This window comes from Ixodes scapularis, unplaced genomic scaffold (genome assembly GCF_016920785.2).
Source record: "Ixodes scapularis isolate PalLabHiFi unplaced genomic scaffold, ASM1692078v2 PGA_scaffold4__175_contigs__length_147842914, whole genome shotgun sequence".
NCBI classification, from domain to species: domain Eukaryota; kingdom Metazoa; phylum Arthropoda; class Arachnida; order Ixodida; family Ixodidae; genus Ixodes; species Ixodes scapularis.
In genome coordinates this window covers 136,837,000-136,856,687 of record NW_024609879.1, presented here as the reverse complement: position 1 = coordinate 136,856,687, position 19,688 = coordinate 136,837,000, and the positions used below count along the sequence as shown (strand labels likewise).

Sequence of the window (19,688 nt, the reverse complement as noted above, 5' to 3'; positions counted from 1 at the left end):
TACGTTAGGTGCGCTACAGTGTAAGCATGCGTGCCAAGTGTTCGTGACAATTTTGAACTAGAATAATTGTGCTTCATTGCGGTTTGTCATTTACGAAAAAGTAAATCGAGCAATGAACGAGGAGCCATGCTTGAAAACGATGTATGTACGATGTTAACTTATACCTGGGCGGCTTAAAAAAAAGTCAAGACTGGTTACGGTTGGATGCGAGGCTGGTCCCAATGCAATGGTAACCACTCAGAGCACCTTTCTAAACAGCATGTTAGCAATATAGCGATCAACGAGACGAGCGACGACGAGAAGCTACGAGTGCCGGCGCCGAGCGACGAAGATTTCTCACTCTCGCTGCTTGCGCCGCTCGGTTCCTGGGCTTCTAGAAAACGTCGCTCATCACCTTGATCGCTCGCACCAATCGCTTTCATAATGTGTGTCTCGTCGCGCAGCTGACTGCCGTGTTTATTCAAATATATGTCGACCTTTTTTTTTTTTCTTTTCTTTTATTTTTTTTTTTTTTTTTTCGGAAATCGTGACTAAAGAATTTCGACCTACATTCGCGACCAAATTTTGCGACCGTACCGGAGGCATGAAGCTATCGAGTCACCGAGCCGGCGTTGCCGTAGAGCTGCGCCGCTTCTTGTTTCCAAAAGCTTTTGTTAAACAACCGAAAACAACAGCGGTGGCCGATGCCGCTATCGCGCGCACCTCTTGGGGCATTGGATTTCGCCATCGCACCTCTAGCGTTCCCCTTGCTGGGCAATGGGGAAGGAGAGGAACGCGATGCGCCATGCACTTTGTCCTCCATCCTCGCAAACGCGCACAAAAAAAGAAAAAAAAAAGATGTTACTTTTGTTAGTTGCTTGAGGCGGCTCGGCTCGCGTGTTGCTCATGGCGACACGGCGGCTTTGTTTGCGTCTTTGTAGTTTGTCTTTCGTCGCTTCGCACCTTCTTTCGTTTCTTGTCGTCATTTTACAACGGTGTCAGTGAAGTATTGTGGCGGATTTGCGAGGATGTCTACCAAGCTGTGAAGTGATGTAAATAAAGGTTTCTTTCTTTTGCCCAAAATTTCCCCTGTTCTTAAAAATAAAAAAAAAGTCGACCTATATTTGAATTTTTTTTTTTTTTTTTTTTATTCTCGGTGGGTCTAACAAATAGAGTTCGACCTATTTTCGAGTAAATACGGTAACTTTAATTTTTATTTTGGGTTACGTCGGACGTAACTCGAATGCTTGACAGTTACGTTGGGCGTAACTTTAATTTTTATTTCGGGTTCCGTCGGACGTAACGTTAGACACTGCGTTACACTTAAGAAAAATAGGGGCTGATGGTTCATCATATAAACCAACCATTTGTGTTTCAATAAAGCGAGTCACTGGCCTAAAAAAAATACTGCTGTCCTATAGGAATGTAGCGCTTCAGATAAATTTGTTAATTTTTGCTTTTAGTCTCTGCCCCACCAGATACAACATCTGGCCTATAGCAGTGTTCCGGATCTCCTTCCAAGACCTCAGGCGGGTCGTCATTCAATCCAGGAGGCGGCGGCGTCTCATGGGCGTGTTGCTGGTGCTTCTTACTGGATGGTGCTACCGAGGGAAAAGTGGTCGTGCTTGGGAAAGGCAAGTATGGCCGCCGTAAGTATAGATATTGTTTTTACCTTTGCTCGGACCCACCTTTAAGAAATGCACAGTTCGCATGTGTGCATCTCTCAATGCTTCTACAGTCGGCTGTTAATATTTGGAGTGCTCCAACTCTGTCAGCGCTAGTTTCTCTAGATTATGCAAATGGGATGCAACACTAAACCACATATGCTCTCGCAACAAACAGTGCTCTGCTGAAGCACGCACTGTGGAATCTACTCTGGCTTTATAATGCAGCACAAAATAGTTGACGCCAAGTATAGCTACTTTTGTGACTCCGTTTTACCAAAAGCTCTGCCGAAATAAACTTGCCACCTTATAGGTAGTGCAAAAGAACCTCGCGTGCCTAACCTGGAGAAGGGCATTTTTTTCATAGGTCAATTTTTTCTTAAACCAACACCTTCAGCCTCCTTGAAATGTTAACATCATGTGACACTCAGAAGAACAGTAAACCCCTTAATGTTGGCGAACCTTTACTTTTCGCGGCCTTTAATTTTGCGGAATTCAGTGACTGCGATTATGTCCTCTGTGACCGATTCGAGAAGAAATAGGGGCCACCAAGATAAGGGGGTTTTACTGTCCATGGAGGAGAGAGGAAGTCACCTTTGTTTGTATGCAAGAGTAAAACCAACAACAACAATCATGGTGCCGACACTTTGTGAGCCTATCTGTGTCTATTGAATGATATCAATTTTGTTTTTGTTCGTTAAAAATTGTTGCCTGTCCACTGTGGGATGTCGTCTTCAACACGAGCAGTGGTTTTCCTCTGAAGCAGGCAGCATGGACGCGTGCCGCAGCACAACATAGTTTATTTGCAGGTGGTACCGCAGTTTGAAGGATGGTTCGCACAATATGGGGGAATCACAATTCAATGTTCTACCTCGGGCGTAGACAAGATTTGCTCATTCTATATCATTTTGTCTACAAATCGGGAACTTGCAACGAATGTACCCGCATGGTTGGCAGGGCCAGACAAGCCTTGCGAGCGCTTCGTTTTCTAGCCTCTCAGTCCTGAACCTACTCACGCACCACATGTGTAGATGTTCCGGTACGTGGGAGCACTTATTTGGAAAATGGTGAATGGCAACTGTTATTATCTTTAAGGTGGACTGCATATTTGCAGTACTTTTCCTCACTTAAAAATATGTCTTACTAAAAATATGTAGTATAGCCAATGACAAAAAGAGAATGGCTGGGCGTCCTCCAGCACATGCTTGTGCTTTTCACCCCGCTTTAGACAGATGTGCTCGCTCCAGGCTCATCAGGCGCTGAAACGTCATCGAAGGTAGCAGACGGGCTGGAGGTCGAACAACGGAGACTTCTCCCTGCCTTTCTGATGGTGTCAGTGAGCATGTACTTCTATACTCTAACTTAGCTTAACCTGCGCAGAGCTGAGTAGAATAGGCTTGGCAAGTGCCCTTATTGCATATGCATTTGTACAGCTGAGGCACTTTCTAAATCAAGAACATTGTGTACCTTACCTTCAAAAACACATCATTTTGGGGGTGCAAAAGGAATTCTAAGGCATATTTTTGTTTGTATTGTCCTATTACGCATCGACTCCTTCAACTTAATGCGGAGTCGACCCAGCCTCTTGAGAAATTTAATGCTTGCCAGGTAATTGTTTTGCATTTAGTTGATATATCAGTATTCAGTTAGGTATCCCAAGTCATTAGTCGTTGAGGTGGAGTCTCTCTGTAAGTCAGTCATGTTTAACAGTCATAGAAATGCTTGTCAAATAATGGCACTGTCGAGGACATGTATTCAGCTCGAACAATCGCTGGGCACAAGCTGGTCGTGTGGTTACAGGCAGCAAACATCCCGGTTGGAACGTCCTATTTCGCAATGTAGCTGCAGACTAAATGAGGGCCCCACTCATAAACGTCTATACTTTTAGTCTCTTTAAGCTGGACCACTTTTGAAACTACAAGCCTTTGCAGCAAAAACAGCATGACGCATGATTATAAGCTCGACGTACCATGGCGTCCAACTAGAAGGTCACATGGCTTGCTCTGTGCACTGAATTTGCAAGGATGGCTTGAAGCTTCTGTCGTGGTTAACTTTAAGCTGAGATAGTTTAAAATAATGCTCTCAGTTTTTAGTGTTGCCCGGCATGGTTAACAAGTTGGTGATATAGCGCTGCATTGAAAAGTCTGTGCATTCATGACTGTATCACCTTATGAATGCAAGCTACCTATTAAACTCTTCGTTTTTCAGAGAAATGAAATGCACTTTGCTTCCAATTGCACCCGCTTCTGTAACTTCATGGTATGAAGCACCTTATGGCTGCAAGCTCTGACCGATCTTGTTCTGTGGTCTGCGCAGGCCCATATGAGGGAGTCACTCCGAGAGCCTCACCAGAGTTTCCTGCCCGTGGTCGTTCTAAATGTTTTTGTTGTAGGTATGCATCCTTTCTGTCTTTCCCTTAATTGTACTCAAACGTTTTCTTTTCATTGTCGCCGATTTGCCTCAAAATTGGTTAAGCACACAAATGCACGCTGTACAACTGTATTGTACATATTTTTTCCAAGGTAACTTTTCTTTGCCCAAGTTAGATTTTTTTATGAAGGTTAGTCTTTTTTGTTTTTATTTTCAAATTTATGTGAGTTTCCATGGGCAACACTTAAGACGTTATGCCAGAAGCAAGGACAAGTTCACTGCTCTAATTTGTTCTCAACTGATTGCAAGAAATTTCGTTAATGTCGTGAAACCTCCTTCCAGCGCTTGCTTTGCAGCATAAAAAAAAATTATACATAGGACATACTCTGTTTCTTAAACTGCTTGCTCATTCTGCAGGTCTGCCTGCCATAGATGTCCTGCTACTGGAGAGCAGGCGAATTCAATTGCTGGTTTTGATATTGCTTTTTTTTTTTTAGACGTTGTCTTAGTAGTTCTTGTAAATTTGGAGATTTTCCTAAAAAGCAAGCCGGGAAGAATATTTAGTTTAGTTAGGAAGCTGAAAATAATGATTTAGTACCCCTTTGTCACTAAAATAGATACTGTGTGCCGCTGTTAGTGTCAAGCCGAGATCCACGCTTTTTTCGCATTTTGCTCAGAGTGGTACCCATTCTTATTCGTTAGCCTCTTGGTGTGCCAACTAAACTCTTTGTATACAGACACCTGCCCTCTGCTGGTACACTCTACCCTCATGTTCAGCGAGTGTATGAACCGGAATTGTATCCACAGTCGACACTCGCTGAGCACGAGGGTAGGAAAATCTTTTCATTGCAGCAGAGCCATATATGGGGAGAGTCTGGCAGTCTATGATTTCGCTGCCGTAACGTCTCCCTTCCGAGTGAGCTGATCAGCCCGCGGCACAGAGCAAGAGGCGTGAGCGCATGCGCGTGAACTCTAGGCTGCTCCCAGCTGAGCGGGGAGGGCCGCCATTTTCATTCATTCGCCCGGCATGGGATCGATATTCAAATTTCGGTTCTTTCCTTTTATTTGGCAGGCTCTGGCAATAAAATGATATAGTGTTATTCCTCGGTGGCTTAAAAACCTAAAGAAAGAAGTTCCTCCATGTTTGAACGCACTTTTATTTAGGCAAAAAAAAAAAAAATAAGCCCGTAGCAGACGACACGTAGCCTCAACAGTGCTCCGTGCAGACAGCTTTGCGTCAAAATGGTGGTCGTCTCCTCTTTGTTTCTCTGCTGCCTTCTCTCTCCCTCCTTTGGCGTTCTCCTCCCTTTCCTCCTCTCCGGCGCCTTCGTTGCCACACCCGCTGGCTAAACTCTCCCACTATACGGCTTTGCATTGCAGTAGTAGTTTTATTTGTAGTCTTTACAGTTGAATGTGAATATTTGACAGAAGTCTCAGGTTGGGGCGAAAGGGGGTTAAATGAATGCATTTGATCATTCACCTAAATTCGGTACCCATCATTTTAACGCCTACGTAGCTTTGTCCTGGGGGGTGACTATGACTAAAATAAGAGGATCTATGTGCTGATCACGAAAGAATATGCTAGCCATTCTAATGTAGCTCTGCCAAGTACTTGATTGTGATTTGTTTTTATTTTCAGCTACTTGGGTGCCTCAAGATCTGGAGATCCTAGTGGCCACAAGCTTGGACTCAATCTTTTTTTGTGGTCTGGGCAGGACCATGGGGGAGGTAATCCCAGCAACAAGAGCATCGCAGTATCTCCCTGGCTGTGACTTTCGGTCTGCGTCACGACACGGGAGTCCTCGTGCCACCAGGTGTTAGGTATGCCACTTGAAATAAGCATTTTTCTTACCTATTAATAGAACAGCAAAAGCACTACTAAGCCTAAAATGAAAAAAAAACATATTCAAATCTTGGGTTGGATGAAATTCCAATTACAAAAAGGAGTCTGCAGACATGATTAACATGTGAACTTAAAGCCCGCGGATGTAGGTTCGACGGTGTCACAGAAATAACTTCCCGCAGATCTCCTTGCTCGTGCTATACCCAAACAAATTCTTAAAATAATCATTGTGTTTCGTTGGTGTCATCAATCTTATGTCCCTACCACACTCACCGGTCGGGACATGTGAAATATAAAAAAACAGGAACTTGCACATTGTCAGCTCTGCAAAGATTTATATAGTAAACAGAGCATAGCACGTTCAGCTTAAGAAAAAAATTCAGTGCAGGCCTATATTCATGGTTCACATATGTGTAATTGCTCTTTATAATGAAGTGAAAACTGCTTAAGTTGTGGCCCACTACAGGCTTTCTATTAGTGTTAAAAAGTGCGGTAGAAAATATGATTGCGCTTGGAAGACGGGGACATAGGAAGGACAGACACAACAGAGCGCTAACTTTCAACTGATTTAATTCAAGAACCTCAGCGTAGAAACGGACTGTGTCACCGCACCACATCTCAACCAATCCGTGGCCCTGCCACGGACCGCAAGTACGCCAAATCCTTATCCGCCAAGCCAATTGACGCCACACTGACAGAACTTGTGCCGTAACTATTTATAGTGTCAGCCTCCATAATCTCGCTAACAGTCCTATCTTTGTGCCTCTCAAGAACAATAGACGAAACAAATAATGGTTTGCACCCGCAGTCATGACAGTGACACGACAGATCATGACTGCGAGTGCAAACCATTATTTGCTTAGTCTACTGTTCTTGCTAGGCACAAAGATATGACTGTTAGAGAGATTATGGAGGCTGATGCTATAAATAGTTCCGGCACGTGTTGTGTCAGTGTGGCGTCAATTGACTTGGCGGATAAGGAGTTGGCGTACTTGCGGTCCGTGGCAGGGCCACGGATTGGTTGAGATGTGGTGCGGTGACGCAGTGTGTTTCTACGCCGAGGTTCTTGAATTAAATCAGTTGAAAGTTAGCACTCTGTGGTGTCTGTCCTTCCTATGTCCCCGTCTTCAAAGCACAATCATGTTTTCTAACGTACCGTACCAACTTGCCCAACAATCAGCACTTGCTAAAAAGTGCTATTGTGTTTTAAGCAGCTCGCACCAAATATTTTCTTGAAATACATAGGTTCATGGAAATTATTATGTAGATGTTGGCAGACAGTCATGGTGAGGCCAATCTTTAATGCCAAGTGGTCCACTTATTCAGAGTTAATTGAGTTTGTAAATATTGTAGGTCGCAAATTAAATTTTTATGGTACGCAATGGGCACAATCATCCGTAATGACTAGCTCTACCTAGGGGAACTTCATACGTTTACTACGGCAAGATGGTTTCGAAAAACAAAGTATTTAGTTTATTCAACTCCTGCACTAACCTTGTCTTTAGAAACGTTTTATATTCTTTGCGATGCTGAGATAAGATTCTGGAAATAGTTTTTCTAGAACTACTCTAGATATTTCCAGTTCATCATTTTTCTCGCAAAGCATTCGAGAGAGCCAAACCCTGTAATGTACGGAGGGAACTCACAGAATGATGCGACTGACAGTTTGGAACATTCGGCACTGTAACAGTAATAATGACATGTCACTTATGTAATGTTCATTATCGCAGATCAAACTGCTTTTTCCGTCTACACTCATTTTCAGTAGACTCATTCAGCGAACTCCCACCTGAGACTGCAGCGCTGGGTTCTGCAAAGTAATTTGAATGAATATAGATGCAACAGGTTTCTTTGAGCGTGCGTCTAACACATATTCTTCATATTGAATCTGCTAACTGTATTCATGTCCATGTCCATAATTCCACATTCCAGCTTATTTTTATTTTGACATTTGAGTTTTCTTCAGTACTTTTCTCAACATCTGTGCTTGCTGAGCCGTACTCAAGTCCATACATCTTGTCTTTCGCTATTACATTAATATATAAAACTGTTGATGCCGAGTGAGAATTCAAGGTACCGTATCTGTCGTGCGAGCTAAATAAGAACCAATAAAAAGCTCTACAAAGGAAATTTTGTTAAAGGATGCTTTATGGGCATTAGAATAGCACATGCCATGCTAAAAAAAAAATACAAATTCTTGTTAGGTATGCGAGGATGACAGTGCTGTGCTGTTTCTGATGTGTCACAAAAAAAAAAAATCAGTGCCATACAGTGTTCCTTACGGAAGTACAAACTGTTGAATTCGAAGCCCAGAAGTTTTATTCAAGAATGTTCCTCAATACAAATGTATTTAGAGATCTGAGCCACTGACTCATACATGACTATGTGGCAAACATTAATTTTCATGTGGATTATAGTTTACAAGGTCTAGTCTGCATTGATTTATTGCATTCATGCTGAAACTGGGAGGTGTTCTCTGGGTATGAATAAAGAGATAAACATTTCTTGAAATCAAAACATTTGAGAACGGACAAAAGGAAGGATCTGAGAACGGTATCTTAGATTCTCTTCTTTTTCTTACAGTATCTCTAATGTTCACTTTATTTCACCTGATGCATTTAGTTTTTAGCGCAGCTCTTAGCACCCGTTTCCGCGTTTTGCGGCGTCGCTGTCGGCGTAACCACCCAACTAAACTTGGCAGGAAATTGAATTAATGTTGTGGTCATGTGACGTTAATATTTCCGCTAAGTCTAGCTGAGAAACTGAATTTTTTTATGGCTGACGTGACACGGTCATGCGACGTCATTTTCCCTGCTACTTTTAGCGGAAAAACTGCATTTGTGTTGAGGTCATGTGACATCAATTTCTGCGCTAAATTTAGTGGGAAACTTAACCAGCTAAATTTAGTGGGGAAATTTTCCCGCTAAATTCAGGGAAGTTTCCTGCTAAATGGGAGGGAGCAGAAGAGGAGGAGGGGAGGGGGAGGAGGGGCATACCTTCCCATCCTCCTCTTCAAGATCTGTGCTCTAATTTCACGTTACAGAGAATTGTAAACGTCTCATATTTCATCTCATGTTTATTCAACTTTTATATTGCAGGTGCGCTCGCAGCACAAATCTGGGTTGTGCTGATCCTCTACGCACAAGTTAGGAACTCCTGAGTGGCAAGAGTGGGAGTTTGGTCTGACAGCTCAAGGGACACCATTGTTCAGTATTGAATTTTTAATAATCTTCTTTTAAGCAAAGTTAAGCTTTGCTGCATGCAGTTCTTGTAAAAATAAATACCTGCAACCAAATTTACCAGGTCACGACATTTCGCCTCTGCTCTTAGTGGTCCTGGTGAGCCTCGGATAAGAGCTTACTGGTGTGCAAACACCATGCTTGTTTGAAACCACTCACTGATGTAGAGACTCGCTGACATCCAGCATTCCAATGAAACGCTGGATGTCCACAAGTCTTTCTTGAACAATGCAAGCGGGGAAGGAACCATACAATCGTATCGTATTGGGGGACATTCTACAGTTTTTTTTCTATGTTTTACAGATTTTTTTTAAAAAAGCCGTAAAAGCTACATTTACGCGGTCTGTGCACGTGAGTTATATGGCCAGGGCGGCATAGTATAAAAGGCTAATTTGTAATGATCCGTCGGCTTATTACAGAGATGTGCCAGACTTCTTTCAGAAAACTAGATGGAGGTTCATTCTAGCGTAGTTTTATCCCGCGAATCTGAATATCCCGTTCGTTTTCCTCAAAGATATAACTAAACGTGAGAAAACACAAAAAACATCCCACCAACAGTGACATCGTAAGAAGACCTTTCGGCCGCCAAGCATGTGTCGCTTAAGGGCCGCGCGTCCAATCGCAAGTTTTCTAGGTATATTCTCCGGCACTCGCACCAGTCGTGACACATTTTTCTGCCCTTTTAAAAAATAGCATGTGCGTGCATAGCTTTGATAGGCGCTGAAGATGCGTGAACAAAGATTTTGAAAGCTGCTGTTGTGACGTCGCTCTCTAGGGAGGTGCTTTCACAGCGCTTTAAAAATGACTATGCAGCCTTGATTAATTAAATTAGCAAATAATTTTGATATTTGAGATTCTGGAGGTCGAATGAAGGAGATTTAAAAGTGTTTTCTCAAATACAAAACTGCTTCAGCCTCTCTCTAAGTATAGTATGTTCGTGAAATTTTAATAAGTGAAAATAGACCCATGGTTCCAATTAGAAACCTGCTAAGCATCATCAAAACACACTAAATCAATTTTCTTTGTAAAGATATAAGACGAGTAGCATTTTATGGCATTATAAAAAAATGGTCAATTTGGACGCATTTCCAGACTTCGGTTTCTTACCAGAGCGCATCTTTGCACCTGCGGTCCACCTGCCCGGTGACCGCAGTGCGAAGCCGCCCCCTCGCCTCCCTCGTAGGATGAAGGGAAGCAAGGCGCATGTGTGTTGCGTGTCTATGCCCCTGGGGAACAGGACCGTGGGCGCAGAGATGAGCTCTGATCAGAAACTGAAACCTAGAAACTCGTCCAAATAAAGCTTTTTACAGAATGCATAAAACGCTACCCCTGAATTATATCCTTTTAAAAAGACTTGATGTTGTGGTTTTCAATGACTCAGCAAGTTTCTAATTGAAACCATATTTTCATTTTCACTAATTAAAAAGTTGATTAACAAATTGTATTTAATTATCTGACTGATCGTTACGACGAGGTCCCTATACTACGTACGCCTGGCCGTATAACTCGCCTGCACAAACCGCATTAATATAGCTTTCACGACCTTTCTAAACATATATGAAAAGCTTAAAACTAAATCGCCCTGTACAACAGTGAAAAGGCGAAACCAACACGCTGGAGCCATATGGCTCCACCATGCTGGTATCGCCTTTTTGCTGGTATAGGATGTCCCATATTACGTTATGCATGTATGGTTCCGTCAGCCTACATGGTTCCGCCTATATCCACTACGCTGGTATAGGATGTCCCATAATACGACACGCTTGTATGGTTCCGCCCACCTGTATCGTTCCGCCTTATTCCACTATACTGGAGCCGCCTTTTTCGCTTGTATAGGATGTCCCATATTACGGTTACGCTTGTATGAGCCTTTTCCGTCGTCTTTCCATCATCGAGATTTTCCAATAGGGTATTGTCGTGTCATTTCTTCATTTATTTCTGTAATTTCAAGCTGACGCATCACTAATATGTGCTAACTAGCTCAATTTAAGCCTGTAACCGGGCAAAGATTTCCAATTATTAACTCTCGCCATTAGGTTGATTTAGGTCATCTGTTGGCTGACTTGCCACAATTTCCAATACATTCTGACTGATGCCTTATTTTTAAACTAGCACTCTTGATCTGCTCCCTTCATTTTATAGCTCTATGTCTGAACTTGTATTGAGTAACGGACTAGGTGCTGGCTTCCTTGATACACCACCGGCAGTGCTTGTAGTTGCTTGGGGCAACAAGGCACTTTTCTCGAGATTTCCACAGATATTGTGTGGAATATTTTTTGCTTATTGGAACATCAAATTCTTACGAATGACACTATATTCAAAACATCTGGTGTGAACAACGATTGAGAATATTATGTGGCAGTTCCTACCAAACTCATTCTTAACAGGGTATAGCACTCGGGGCTTCGTGCTCGGCAGTGTTACCGCTGCAGCCAGAACGTGGGTATAGAAGCTCATATTGCCTCAGTTGTTAGTTTGGGGTGCTATAGTCGTTGCGTTCGATCTTCGCAATCAAATTAATATTTTGTAATACAACCGAACCATATACACTTTTTACCCTGTATAGTCCCAACTATTAATACTATTTTGAACAGCTTAGCGCGCACCCCATTAAGAGACACAGGCAAAACTTTGTAGCTAATTTTTTTATGGCAACAGACACCTCAATACAAGCCAATCCTGCCTAGAACGGCATCTTCTTTTTGTGAATCACCATTTCACTACTGTTTCACTAGAGGTTTTCAGTTAAAATTCTCTACACCACCTAAACTACGGGACATGCAAAAATACTGTATATGCTATGCCGCATTGGTAAGGAGTAAATAACCTTATCTCCAATGTTCTCTATTATAGGAAAACATAAGATCTTAGCTGGCATGTAAAAGTATTTTTATTGAAACTCCTGCATGTATAGAAACATGCTCAGATATGAGCGGTGTAATAAAAATTTTCTTGCTTTTAACGTGCGATCGCACTAACATTAGACAGGATTTTGCGTACACCGCTTTTATTTATAAAAACAGTTGCAGCAATTTCTGCGGCACGAACGGCGAATTTCTTCTGTAATTTTCACGGCGTGGGGTGACGTCATTCTTGGCATCCCCGAGCTAGCCCTCAGGCGAGTATCGCCTGCCACTGCCGATGACATCCTTTTCCCTACATCCTCTACTATCTACCTCTCCACGCTGCTCTCACAAACAAAATGGAAAGAACTACTGCGACATTTGATTTATGAATAACTGGCTCGTACTGTAACATTAAGAAAAAATGACACAATATTTTTGGGTGCTAATACCTAAACTGTCATACTTTTTTTTTAATTCAAGAGTAGTATCAGTTTTCTTCATTTGTTCTTTAACTATTGTACTCGCCAGTGTTCATTAAAACAGAAATTAAATTCTTAACGTCTCCCAAGCTTCTAATATTCTGAGGTCTATGTAATCCTGGAGTTAAGGTTATCTTCACAACCTTGACGATAGCCGTCCTTTGCAGGGTTCAATGGCTGGTGATCGAAGCATGTTATATCTAAAACAATTTATCGAACTGCCGTCTCAGGAAGCACGCCACAGAAACGCCTATAGCTTCGCACAAGCTTGGCAATCCTAGGGGCTTAACCTGGTTCTAATACTGTTTTGCTCCAAGGTGTTAGTTAGTGCCAGATGACTTCTCTTCTGCGTTTCTATGGATATTCTCCGGCTTTCCACATAATTGCCAAAGTGCCTAATTTAAGCCAGATATATGAAGTGAAGAACAAGTAGTGAAGACTAAATCTGCCACTTGTTCGGTAGTTTGGGCCCAAAGTTGTCGCAATAAGCGAACTCAGAAGTGAAGCCTAATGTTGCGCTTCTTCGGCGGCCAAGGATGCCAGACGACCGCTAAGCTACCAGCAGTAAAGCCTAATTTTGGCAATTGTTCGGCAAACTAGCGCCAGGGTACCGAGACTCCGACCAAACAACGTAAAGTGTAGCTATAGTTTGTATTCTTCATTTTAAGGCCCTAAAAACTTAAGATAAAAAAATATACTAAAGAGCTGTGGTACCTGAATAATGCTTTGCGCGGGTTTGTGTATAATGCTGCAACACACAAGGGAACAGAACATTAGTTTGCTAGTAATATAATTAAAAGGTGTTACCTCTGAAAAACGAGTTTCCATGCAAAACTTACTGTTAATAAAAGATGTAATAATGCCTAAACATCAAATGAGTCATATGCTTCAGATAACTAAAAACATGTCTCTTGCATCTCGTTTAGGCATAGCCTATGTAGCGGCCATGTGCACTAAATATAAGGTAGCGGTTGTAGAAGATGGAGGCCTCACCTTAAAGGGAGCAAGTGCCCTTTCTCATGAAATCGGACACCTGTAAGTTTTCGACACTTTATATCTTATGATATTACTTGAAAAAAATGTGCCTTCTGAAACGTTCTGTAGATATCGATTTCTATGTGTTTATCTGCTTGAGGCTGGTCTGTCAGTTGAAGGCTTTTTCAGACGGGAATAAGACATTTGTGGTACCATATACATCTTCGTATTTGCTCAATTGTCTAGACAAATAACTCTCAAGGTTTAAATTAATATCACAGTTCTGTCATTCTTGAGGTTATGCCAAATTGGGTTTTAAATTCAGGTTTAAAAGAAAGAGAAGCATCAAATGATGTTTCATGAACATAACATATACTGTCTGTACTGCAATTATTAACCTTTTTATCAGTAATTTAAAGGCAATATCTGCGTAGGCTCAGACGACAACCTTCCAATGAGGGGGTAAGTACTGTAATATGTTGCCTTTGCTGGAAAAGTGTCAAGTACTTTTGGTTCCACACTTAGGCCTGGCACGAGACTTCATTAAGAACTGCATCATTTCTGGTCTTTGTCGACCCTCTTAAGCGCCGTTCACACATTTACAACGGAGTACGACCGAGAGAGACGAGACCGGTGTTTAAGCCTCTTGCGACCTCTTAGGACCGGATGCGCTACTGCGGAGCGGGTCCTAAGACGTCGTAAGAGGCTTAAAGACCGGTCTGGTCTCTCTCGGTCTTACTCGGTCGCATACGTGTGAACGGCACTTTAGAACTCCTTGTTACGTTAAAAATATTTTTTTTTTATTGTGTATTGAATGTGACCAATTGGCGATTCGCTACAAAAAGTTCAAGTTTTTTTTATAAAAGACGGAAATGAAAACAAACTCATGAAGCAGCTTGACGCAACATGGGCCTAAGACGTCGGGGAGCTCTGCAGATAAAGTTTAGGTTAATATTGTCACCAATGAAAGTGGACGAGAGGACGAACAGTGAACTGAAAACAAAGGTTTAATCGGCGAAATGGCGAAATTATGCCAAACAAAATAAAGAACGAGCGTCGAGGCAGCGGGAAAGCGGGCGGCGATTTGGCGGCGTAACAGCCAGCGAGAGCGAGACTGACTCGACAAGGTCGCGGGCCGCTCCTTATCACGAGTGTGTTAGCATCTGAAATGTTCGGCAAAGAAGCTTCGGGCGTCTCGGGCTCGGAGAGAGAATGAGCAGGCACTTTCTAGAACAAGAAACAGACGAAATGATAAAAGTTACGCCCCGAGTAAGAATAAACGGGAATCTTCTAGAATTCCGAGACCGAGGGTTGTTTGCTCGGCCTTGAGCGCGGCAATATTTCTCGTCCGGTTTCTCACATTATAATGATAATGATAATGATAGTCTTTATTGGCTCACGAAAGCCGTTATTCCCGTAATCACTCCAGTGATTACGGGAATAAGGAAGTTTCTACATATGCTGCCAGGCTTACTGGAATCACAAATACATATTTGTTACTGTGACAGTTATTTGACTTCGTGACTGCCTCCTTTTTAAAAAAGCCGGATATGTCAAGAAAATCGTTTAGTTTGTTGCCTGGCAAAATACTATTTCATGACAGTAACAATTTTACGAGCGTACGAAATATCGCTTGTAAAATATTTTATATGATTTCCGAATGTAAAATATATTATAAAAAAGGAAGTTGAGGGTACATAAAATAGATATGTGTACTAGTCTAGCCATTGAAACACTTACACAATCTGCATTGCTTTTTATAATTTTATAAGAACGGCTGGATATGTATATACATATCTTTTAATTCGTCTAAACGTTTGCATAAAGTAATTCAAAAGTAGCAAAATGCTTCTTATCGAATTCATTGGAACACCTATATAGTGCGTTTAGACAATCATCTGTGCCATAGATCATTTGTGCCATACAAGGGAAAAGCCTACACCTTCGACAGGAGAACAGGCCGCTGAAATTGAAGAGACACCGTACAAGACAAAAAAATATTAAAAGGCATTGTGACGCTCTTCAGAGATCCAGAATTACTTACCGAAACTCTTTATTTATTTATTTTTTTTTTTTTGTAAAAGAAATCGTATGTTTTTGTTTTTTTTTCTTGAATAACTTAATCCCATTAAGACGTACCTTTCTTTCCCAGTCCCTCAGCGCACCCTCATACTCCCACGGGAAAATGAGTTTTTTTTTTTTTTTGATACAAAACAAAAGGAGGGGTGGTTCGCCTTATGACACATGTGTGACGCTGTCTACGAGCTGTTTTCCTTTTCGTCTGCCGCTATTCCTCCCTCTTTTGTCGCAACCTAGTGGTTCGTAATTCGGGCGTCAAAAGCGCACACTCTCCCCCTAAATTCTAATTTATTAAACCAGGTAGCACGCCAGAGGAATGCCCCACTTGGGCAAAGGTCTGGCAAACATAAGGGCACAACTTTGGCGCAGTTAGGATTTTGCACCATGGCAATCATCAGTGCCAAAGTACGGTGCCTAACTGTAGCCGTAGTTGGGCGATCCTAGGGCATGCCAAAGTTTGGCTCTTCTTTGGAACGCCAGAGGAGCTCCAAAGTTGGTGCCATACCTGGGCCATAACTGCCAAAACAACGGCGAATTTGGGTATTTCGGACATGCCAAGTTTGGCCTTTCTCTGGTCCGCCACAGTTCTGCCAAAGTAAGTGCCAGACTTGAACCATAACTGCCAGAGCAACGCCTAATTTGGGAATTTCGGTCACACCAAGTTTGGCTTTTCTCTGGCCCGCCACAGCTGTGCCAAAGTAAGTGCCAGACGTGAGCCATAACCGCTAAAGCAACGCTTAGTTTGGGTATTTCGGACATGCGAAGTTTGGCCTTTCTCTGCTCCGCCACAGTTCTGCCAAAGTAAGTGCCAGACTTGAACCCTAACTGCCAGAGCAATGCCTAATTTGGGTATTTTGGCCACACCAAGTTTGGCCTTTGTCTGGTGCGCCACAGTTCTGCCAAAGTAAGTGCCAGACTTGAGCCATAACTGCCGCAATAAATCTTAATTTGGCGATTCGGGCCATGCCGAAGTTTGGCTCTTCTCTGGCTACCCACTGAAGTGCAAAATAAGTGCCAAAAGTGGCAAAGAAAGCCGAGAGGCCTGCCCAAGTTTCGAATATCTCTGGTGTGTCACAGAAGTGCTCTTTCACGCGCCCCAGAAAAGAATTAAACTAAATAAGCACTGGGAACACGATGGTTAGATTTCATCACTTCCGTTCCCAAGCAGCACGGCAATACTTTGCGGTATCGTGCCAGTACCGGCCGAAAGTCGGTTCCAATATCGCTCAAATGTCCAGTTTGCACCACCGTTTGATATCCGGCCGGTATTGCCGTACAGCTGTTTTGCCCCGGCCTAGCGTTCGCGCAATATTGTGCGAAAACTCTACGATGCGTCTGCTCCGTATTGGCCGAATGTCGTGCAAGTATGTGTACGTTGCATATCATTTGTTGCATATCCAATCACATATACGGACAAACAAAATTTTTTCAATCGCTCCCAGGAGTTTATTAAACCACTATCATTACACACAGTGTATTCTCGACATATTTACAATGGTCACACTTCTCTGCAAAACGAAAAGCAAATTATAAAATAGAATTAACACTGTCCTCATGCCAAGCAAAGCTCATCACACAAAGAGATTGAGAGGAAAGCAGGACTACTATCAGAAGCATGCTTGCAGTCTACTTACTAATAAAAAAGCGATATCATGTAATCCTTAATAGATGTATAATCCAACTCACGGCACCCCACAAACACACTCGAGAAAGAAGGTTGCGCACATTCAACTGACGTCTCGTTGTCGGCGAAGAGCAGTTTTTGTCGAAGCGTGTCCAACAAACACATCACAAGAATTCCACGAACTCCGGTGAAAAAAATGGCTGTTACCAAAAAATTGGCATTGACGTATTCCGGCGGTTTACGACGAAAAAAACACGGCCGCGTCTGCAACGCACGAAAGCAACAGAATACTGAAGAGCGCATTTCGAAAACCAGACCTACGTTCCCCGCCTATTTCTATAACTAGGCAAACGGCGAAAACGGCAGCCACAGAGATCCCATCAACGTGACAGGGAGAGTCACATGACAAATTTTCGTCCAAACGTTTTTGTCCTACGCGCCCTACGTAGAGAGGTCACGCCGGGTCACGCGTTTCGCTCCACCCTTTTGATTTGCTTAAAGTTGTTGTTGTTGGATACGTTTTATTCATATTTAGAAGGGGTACGACGCGACCGGTTTCATGCCTTGTCGTGAAGGGGAAGGGAATAAGGATGCAGGAATGGGAGAGGGGGTGCGAGGGCGGGAGGGGGAGAGGGCTTACAGAAGGCTGGCCAGACCGGCCGTCCTCACGTAAGCCAAGAGTGAGTTGAAGACGCGCCTCTTGACGTCTGTGGGGCCTGTCGGTGCCGTCCAGGCCTCGAACGTCATTCCTGGCGGTGGACCGAGCTGCGCGAGTGCTATGTCCCTTTCCTTTCGCCTTGCCGGGCACTCCCAGAGCAGGTGGCGTAGGGTGGCGAGATGCGCTGAAGACTGGGTGTTAATGGAAGTATCGGGGATTAGCCCGGCGGTTTGACTGGCTTGAGGTGGCGATGTAGAAGTCGAACTACACCGGTCGCATATTGCATACTCTGGCGAACGTAGCCCGAAGCGGGCCAGGCGATACGGTGTTTGTTGACTGAGCGTGTCAGGACCCCGTCTTGCTCCAAGATCCAGGTTTCCGGGGTATCGAGACCACAAGAGCACGCGCGGAAGCCGCCGATGCCCCCCCGCAAGAACGAGAGGTCTTTGAGATCTCAGTCCGCCCGCCCACCAACCTCCCGTACCGGCGCACCCAACGATGGAAGCCCTTTGCCGGCAACTACGCCGCCTGGTCCTACGAGCCGCGTCCCCTTCGGCTCCGTACCTGCCCCACCGTCCGGTCCGCTGGCCGCCGGGCCCTCCGGCGCTGCAGCGCCGGCAGCACAGGAGCTCGTTTCAGCGCTCACCCTCGCCCTTCGGGCTGCCTTCCCGGACCCGCCAGCCCGACGTGCTCGTGTCACCCAGATGGCGCAGCCCATCCCCGACGCCACGACTGACGATGATGAGGAGGACCTCATCTTCCATGGCTACCCCTCAAGCCAGGATCCAGTCGGACGCTACCGCGCCCGAATCCCCGATGACTCGGATCACAGTTCAAGTAGCAGTGGCGACTCCCCGCCCCGCCGGGACCCCCGCTACCCTCGCCACGTCAACCCTTCTCGTGCCCCTACTGGAAGTAGAGGCCAGAGGCTCTTCACAACCCGTGACCCCCCGACCCGTCGGGACTTCAGAAACGCCTTACTCTACGTCGACCGAGCGAGCCGACAGTCCCGATTTTTCGGGACCTGTGACGTCGTTGAGCTACAGACGCTCGAGCTCTTCCTTCACGTCTGGGATTCAGATCCCCCCCTCCGACCTTCCGCCAAGCTACGTGTGTTCGACAGGGTCCGCCTCCTGTATCACGTGGCCCTCACCGGCTGGCAAGCGGCCCTCCAAGGCTACGCCGACCCTACCGCCTCCTACCTTCTGGGAGCGCCGCTCCCCACTCCACAGGCCCCCCCCTCCAGCATCCGACAGGCCCTCCAGGCAGCCCACCCGAGGCCGAGGCGCCGCCAACCGCGGCGGCCGACCAAGACAGCCCGCCAACCGCACTCGCGACGTCCCCGACGCCGCAGAGTAAAACAACGACGCCTCCAGCGCCGTGCAGTGAACTCTTCCCCCCGTTGCGACGGACCACTGCACCCCCCCTGAGCACCTGCTCCATCGTCTTCCCATGTGGGACACCAGAGACTACGCCCATCTCCCCGACACCCCGCCACCTACAGTGGTGAGTCCAGACCTGCCTTCACCCCTTGCCCATGAACTCATAGAACCATTGGACTTAGTGCTGCATGACCCCCAACCAGTACTAGTCACCATAGCCGGCCAACCCATAGTGGCCGTAGTTCAGGATGTGATAGACCCCCCTGACCTACTCCTTCAGGCCCTAAAGGCTGCCGACATACCGCTTCCGTTGCATGTGCAACCTCCCTCTCCTTCTCTTGAACCGTCCCTCTCGGACCACTCCCCGTCCTCCTCCTCCCTCTCCTCTTCGGAGACGGAGGAGGAGGACACCTGGGTCCTCGCGGCCGATCGCATCTTACGATGGCTGCGAGACAACGACTCTGATGAGCCCTCGCAGGGGGACGATGAGTCACCAGAAGAGGATTCTCGTCTTCCTATCCTCCCAGGCCCCCCATGGCAACCCGTCCGA

The 19,688-nt window shown here is 44.8% G+C and overlaps 1 protein-coding gene across 1 annotated transcript; it reads left to right on the top strand.

Moving 5' to 3' along the window:
* The first annotated feature begins 18,175 nt into the window (after positions 1-18,175).
* On the top strand, positions 18,176-19,186 carry LOC115326829 (splicing factor, arginine/serine-rich 19-like). Its single transcript, XM_029987760.2, has one exon. It carries the CDS (start codon positions 18,176-18,178, stop codon positions 19,184-19,186), a length of 1,011 nt encoding a protein of 336 aa, XP_029843620.2.
* The last annotated feature ends 502 nt before the right edge of the window (positions 19,187-19,688 follow it).